Source organism: Primulina eburnea, chromosome 6, assembly GCF_022965805.1.
Source record: "Primulina eburnea isolate SZY01 chromosome 6, ASM2296580v1, whole genome shotgun sequence".
NCBI lineage: Eukaryota > Viridiplantae > Streptophyta > Magnoliopsida > Lamiales > Gesneriaceae > Primulina > Primulina eburnea.
This window is the reverse complement of record NC_133106.1, coordinates 3,324,945-3,331,864: the sequence shown is the minus strand read 5'-3', so window position 1 is coordinate 3,331,864 and position 6,920 is coordinate 3,324,945. Positions and strand designations below refer to the sequence as shown.

The window sequence follows — 6,920 nt, the reverse complement described above, 5'->3', positions numbered from 1 at the left end:
TTTTTATTTTCCTGCTAAAGTGTCACCTAGCAGAGGAGTTAGAGAGTGAGGGTGTGGATTTTTATTTTCCTCCTAAGGCATCGCCTAGTAGAGGAGTTAGAGGGTGAGGGTGTTGGTTTTTATTTTCCTGCTAAGGTGTCACCTGGCGGAGGAGTTAGAGTGTGTTGATTTTATTTTCCTGCTCAGGTGTCACCTAGCAGAGGAGTTAGAGTGTGGTGACGTTAAAATTTTATTTTCCTGCTCAGGTGTCACCTAGCAGAGGAGTTAGAGTGTGGTGACGTTAAAATTTTATTTTCCTGCTAAGGTGTCACCTAGCAGAGGAGTTAAAGGGTGAGGGTGTGGATTTTTATTTTCCTACTAAGGCTTCGCCTAGTAGAGAAGTTAGAGGGTGAGGGTGTTGGTTTTTATTTTCCTGCTAAGGTGTCACCTGGCGGAGGAGTTAGAGTGTGTTGATTTTATTTTCCTGCTCAGGTGTCACCTAGCAGAGGAGTTAGAGTGTGGTGACGTTAAAATTTTATTTTCCTGTTGGGATGTCACTTAGCAGATGAGTTAGAGGGTGGAGATTTTATTTGCCCTAGCGGGTTAATAATATCGTATATAAACTCGGAAGAAACCATAAATACGAATGCAAAATACTCAATGTTGCATAAAGCGAGTTCATACATGTCAAAAGTGCGCAAAAGGAAATAGCCAAATGTAAACGTCCCAAAAGTCGCATAATCCTATGGAAAATAAAACAATGCAGAAAATAACATAAATAAAGGATCTCAATCTAGGAATCGGGGGGGAGACTCGATATGAAGCTCTCGAAGTCGATAAAGTCAGTAGGGGCGCCTGGCGGAGGATAGCCCTGAGCATGGAAAAGGCCGACTGCACCCTCGAAGCCCACCCCCAGGTAGTGAAAAGCTTTCGGGCCACAGATCTCGACAAATTCTTCGGATTTGAGAAATTCCTCTTTGAAGGAGGAAACTTCTGCAGCGTGTCGCACCTTGGCATCTTCGAGCTCAGCTTGTGAATCTTTTAAATCTGTCTTTAACTTCTGGATGTCTTTAGCTTGGTCTTCTGTCAGTCGCTGGAGCTCGTGTTTCTCTTTCAGAAGCTCTTGTTTTTCCTTCAGAAACTCGTCACCTCGAGCTTGGCACTCCGAAAGCTCCTTAGCATGTGACGCTTTCATCTCATCAATAGTAGCTTGAAGCTGTTCACGAAGAGCCATGCCCTCGCGCAAGTCTTGGCAGGCAGTAGATCGAGTGGTGTTGGCACGCTCCACCAACTCCCCTATGTACATCATGCCCTGGGTAAATAGACAAGAGTGAAAAGATGACAAGGAAATCATACATGTATTGGACATTAATCTAGAGAGTATAAAGAGAAATATACCTCAGTGATGCTGCTGCATGTCCGACGAGTAAGGTCAGACCACCCCAGTGAATTAATGAACGCCGCATCCGCTTCGGAAGGAAGCTGATACATTATCTTTTGAGCCAGCTGAGTAGGACCCCGCCCCACAATGGCTGTATCTGGTGTGTATAGAGGATGTACCCCTGATGCAGGGGGAAGCTCCTCATCCGACCCTGACCCTTCTGGAGAAGAGACCGACACGACTGAGATCTCAGAAATCTTGCGCTTACCAGAATGCGGGACTGGCGGGCTAGGATCAGTGACATTGGGGCCTGACCAGAAAACTCTAAGAATAGCCCCTGACCTTGACCCAGAGGTAAGGGAAAAACTTATTACTTGTTTACAAGCTAATCTCAACAGGTTCGCTTGGTCTGCCCAAGAGCTCACAGGGACGAGTCCAGAGGTAGCAGAACATCGGTTAAACATCTTACCGAATTCCCGTCCCGTGAAACAGGAACAGTTGGGCCAATTCATCGCCCGTACAGTAGATGAGGCCATGAGGAGGAACCAAGAGTCTATGAGTGCTGGGGAACGGGCCCATCGTCAGGAGCGTGAGGAAAATGTTGAAGTCCACCAGAGCAGGGTTGAAGAGACGCAACCACCTCAGAGTGGAGAAATTAGTGAGATGGGGGAGATGTGGAAGGAGATACAGAGATTGAGGGAGCAGGTGGGAAGCAGGGCGCCGGTACCCAAGAGAGGAAGCCCTTTTTCACTAGCCATCTTGGAGGAAGGGCTCCCTCCGAATTTCCGACAATCAAACGTTGGAGAGTATGACGGACATACAGACCCTGAGGAACACTTGGGGAGATTTGAGAATGCGGCTCTGTTGCACCAATATTCGGACGGAGTCAGGTGCAGGGTCCCCCCATATATCCTCAGTCACTGACTTGAGCGTCGGAGGGGCTACGCCAGGACACCCTCCTGGCCCCCTCCTAACGATCTTATTTGTGATTCCAGGCTCAGGGTAGTTTCAAAGCCCACGTCTGAATTAGTGACGCTTGCGTGGATCGGACCCTAAATTTCCCGTGAGTACGAATGCAAAATACTCAATGTTGCATAAAGCGAGTTCATACATGTCAAAAGTGCGCAAAAGGAAATAGCCAAATGTAAACGTCCCAAAAGTCGCATAATCCTATGGAAAATAAAACAATGCAGAAAATAACATAAATAAAGGATCTCAATCTAGGAATCGGGGGGGAGACTCGATATGAAGCTCTCGAAGTCGATAAAGTCAGTAGGGGCGCCTGGCGGAGGATAGCCCTGAGCATGGAAAAGGCCTACTGCACCCTCGAAGCCCACCCCCAGGTAGTGAAAAGCTTTCGGGCCACAGATCTCGACAAATTCTTCGGATTTGAGAAATTCCTCTTTGAAGGAGGAAACTTCTGCAGCGTGTCGCACCTTGGCATCTTCGAGCTCAGCTTGTGAATCTTTTAAATCTGTCTTTAACTTCTGGATGTCTTTAGCTTGGTCTTCTGTCAGTCGCTGGAGCTCGTGTTTCTCTTTCAGAAGCTCTTGTTTTTCCTTCAGAAACTCGTCACCTCGAGCTTGGCACTCCGAAAGCTCCTTAGCATGTGACGCTTTCATCTCATCAATAGTAGCTTGAAGCTGTTCACGAAGAGCCATGCCCTCGCGCAAGTCTTGGCAGGCAGTAGATCGAGTGGTGTTGGCACGCTCCACCAACTCCCCTATGTACATCATGCCCTGGGTAAATAGACAAGAGTGAAAAGATGACAAGGAAATCATACATGTATTGGACATTAATCTAGAGAGTATAAAGAGAAATATACCTCAGTGATGCTGCTGCATGTCCGACGAGTAAGGTCAGACCACCCCAGTGAATTAATGAACGCCGCATCCGCTTCGGAAGGAAGCTGATACATTATCTTTTGAGCCAGCTGAGTAGGACCCCGCCCCACAATGGCTGTATCTGGTGTGTATAGAGGATGTACCCCTGATGCAGGGGGAAGCTCCTCATCCGACCCTGACCCTTCTGGAGAAGAGACCGACACGACTGAGATCTCAGAAATCTTGCGCTTACCAGAATGCGGGACTGGCGGGCTAGGATCAGTGGATGCAAGCGAAGAAAAAGAAGGGATCGGCAAACACTGAGAACTCCTACAAACACAACTCAACTACAGAAAAATCTGCAAACACTCTGCAAAATTTCCAATATTCAAGCATTAGTTTTTCAAGCTTTCCAGAATATTCTAGCAATTTACGTCTTCTCGTTTGTAGATTTCATCAACTATATTTGTTATATTTCTATGTCTTGTAAATTTCTACAGTTTATTGAAAATATAAACGATGTCAGAGATTTATTCTTCAAATCCCAATAGTTTTCTTTATTTTGGCGTTATAGTTGTTTTAAGAGATTAGAACCGACGATCAAATTTAGAATTCGCAATCGCTTGTTTTTAGAATTTAGATTTTATCATTTTCACACAAATCGGTGCACTTCGCACCTGGCACGCCCGCAACACCAAATATTGTGCAAACATATTTTTGGCACGCCCGGTGGGACCATCACTATGCCGCCAAGAAGGAAAGAAAACGTCAATCCAGGAGATGGGGAGTCTCAACCAAGCAAGGAAGAGGTTCACGCTCCGCTGACCGAACAGTCGGCTGCTGAAGAACCGACCAGGGAGTTGGATTTGCATCCAAATAATGTTCCAGAGGTGTACGCTCATATTTCAAACCGTTTGGTTGAAGAGTTGATTGCGATGAAAATTGATGAAATATCACAAGCATTGTCCAAGGCTGTGTCTGATTGCTTAAAGTCAGTATTGGGTAAACCGAACCAGTCAGCCAACAAAGAGCAGAATGTAAATAAAAAAGAAGAGAACCAAGGAAGCAAACAAGTCCAGGGAAGTAATCAATTCACTGAACTCGACCAGGGAGCGGGACATTCAAAGGCTGGCGATGCTCGCCGCCCAGAGTTCGCACCCCCAAACCAACAGGAAGAAAGGTACACGCCTTCACATAACAGGGAGGAAACTTTAGGTGGAAGAGTTCGGCCATATCCACGTACAGATGGAGTGGGGAGTTCGAAACAACCTGTTAACCAAGTCCATGCGATTACTAATCCTTTGTATCAACCAAGAATGTATGATGATATACCACACTTGGGTTATCAGGGAGTTGATGGAAGTTTTCAAGGATGGAATGCTGGTTACAGTACAGGGGCTCAGACTCGGGGGGCAAACTATTATCACCATCTGCTCCCCAACAGAAATGCAGCAGTGATCGATCATGATGTGGTGAGAGAAACTGTTCAAGAGCTATATGGGCCGGCCTTGAGACAAATTGGCCGCCCAAAATTTCTCAAGCCATACCCCGACTACGTAGATGTCAACAATCCATTTCCCAAAGGTTACAAGGTACCAGATTTCAGCCTATTTTCTGGAGAAAATAGTCAATCTAGCCTTGAACACATTGCAAGGTTCACTATAAGGTGTGGGGAGCTGGAAAACTTGGAAAACTTTACTAATTTGAAGCTGAGATTGTTCCCAAATACCCTTACTGGCACAGCATTTTCGTGGTATGCCACACTTCCCCGAAACTCAATCTTAAGTTGGCGAGATATGGAGAAGAAATTCCATACTCAGTTTTACCAAACTGAGCATGAGGTGTGCATCGCTGATTTGTCAAGGATGTCTCAGAAGAAGGAAGAAACAATTGATATGTTCATTGATAGGTTTAAGAAAACAAAGAACATGTGCAAGGTGTTTCTGCCAGAGACTGAGTTTGTCAAAATAGCCCAAAAGGGGCTAGACTTTGAGCTCCAGAAGAAGTTTCAAGGTATGGAATTCAGAGATTTTTTTGAACTTGCAGCAAAGGTTGGGGAGTACGAGGAACTATTGACAGAGGAGTCGGCTAAGAAGAAAACAACAGTGAGCTCTTATTACCAAGAGGTAGAAGAGATTGCCCTGGCCGAGATTCGATCGAACGGCTCGTGCATAGTCCCTTTACTCAAGAGAAAATCCACAGAGTCAGATAGGAAGAGCACCACCCAACCTCCTAAGGACATGCAGTACACATTTGATGTTTCCAAGACAGACGACATATTTGATTTTCTGGTTAAAGAAAAATTCATCACTTTTCCACCCGATCATCAAATGCCTGCTAAAGACGATTTGAAAAGTCAAGAATACTGTAAGTATCATGACTCATATAATCATTCCACTAAATTGTGTTGGGCTTTCAAAAATATTTTGCAGGACAGAATTAACCATGGAATCTTGAAGTTCCCTAACAAACATGATTCCATGGCAGTGGATGATGATTCTTTTCTCCCAGTAGCTTCTGTTCATGTGAATGTGACAGATTTGAAGAATCTTCTCAAGGAGAAAAGAAGCCGATCCTTTGCAGTGAAAGACCTAATAATTAAGAAATGTTGGATCCCAAAGGGTCAACTGTTTGAAGCTAATGGAAGGAATAGTACTGATCGAGTAAGAACAGTTCAACAGCATTTCCCTAGAAATATTGGTGAATCCGCGGCCTATCGGCCGAGGAACCAACATTTCTTCGAGAGACCAGTGCATGAGAATCAAGGGTTCAGAGGGGAGTCATCTTGCAATCAATACCAAAGATACTCGAACAAGAGAGATACATATGGAGTAGAGCCGCGACAGATGGAAATCAACAAAAAGTCAGCTGACCAAGATAGAGAGTGGCGTGTGGATGAAATATCAAAAGGAAAAATGATTGAGAGCAGGAGAGAAAGGCCCAGATACGTCCTTCCAGCTAGAGGGGAGTTCAGTGAGTCTTGGAGGATGGCCCAACACAAAACGTTCCCTAGGCCACCGACTAGGACTCAAAAGAGACGGCTATTGAGAGAAAGAGCTATTGCAAAGAGAGAAGAGTCAGCTAAATTGAGAAAAAAACCCACAATTGATAGTCCAGTCATCAGAGATCAGGTGGGGAGTAAATCCAAGTTTGGAAGATCGGCTACTGAGGATAAGTTAGTAGACGCTGATGACGATCTGTTAAGTGAGGAGGACGATCAAAGAGAAAAAACAATCAATTTTTACGTTGGAGAGTTTCACATCACTGTGGATTGTGCCACAGGAGTAGTGATACTACCTCAGAGATTTAAGATGATGGAAGAAGAGGATGGGGAGTTGATGTCCCAAGAATCAGTGCAAAAGAAAGAGCATGCAAATAAACTCCCTGAAGGGAGTTCAAGAGTGATTATCAAGCAGGGCCACCCAAATAAGCCCCAACAGGTGATACTTGAGAAGCCTACACCGGCCATGACCAAGCACATCAGGCCATTGTACATCAAGGCCCATGTCAATGGGAAACCAGTGTCTAGGGTCTTGATTGACAATGGCTCAGCTGTGAATGTTCTTCCGGTAAGAATGTTGAAAAGTCTCGGCAAAAATGAAGAAGACTTGATTCCTTCGGAAGTTTCGGTTGCTGCATTTACAGGGGAAACTACCAAAACCATTGGGGTATTCCCCGCTGATGTTACTGTGGGGAGTATGTCATCTTTATGTGCATTTTTCGTGGTAAACTCCTCC

At 45.1% G+C, this 6,920-nt stretch overlaps 2 protein-coding genes across 2 annotated transcripts; both read right to left on the bottom strand.

The window, feature by feature from the left end:
- Window positions 1-356: 356 nt before the first annotated feature.
- On the bottom strand, window positions 357-1,824 carry LOC140835260 (uncharacterized). Its single transcript, XM_073200750.1, has 2 exons — window positions 1,378-1,824; window positions 357-1,291 (listed from the first exon to the last, which is right to left on the bottom strand). Exons 1-2 carry the CDS (start codon window positions 1,822-1,824, stop codon window positions 773-775), a joined length of 966 nt encoding a protein of 321 aa, XP_073056851.1. The 3' UTR covers window positions 357-772.
- Window positions 1,825-2,580: 756 nt separating this feature from the next.
- On the bottom strand, window positions 2,581-3,640 carry LOC140835259 (uncharacterized). Its single transcript, XM_073200749.1, has 3 exons — window positions 3,618-3,640; window positions 3,186-3,513; window positions 2,581-3,099 (listed from the first exon to the last, which is right to left on the bottom strand). Exons 1-3 carry the CDS (start codon window positions 3,638-3,640, stop codon window positions 2,581-2,583), a joined length of 870 nt encoding a protein of 289 aa, XP_073056850.1.
- Window positions 3,641-6,920: the final 3,280 nt, after the last annotated feature.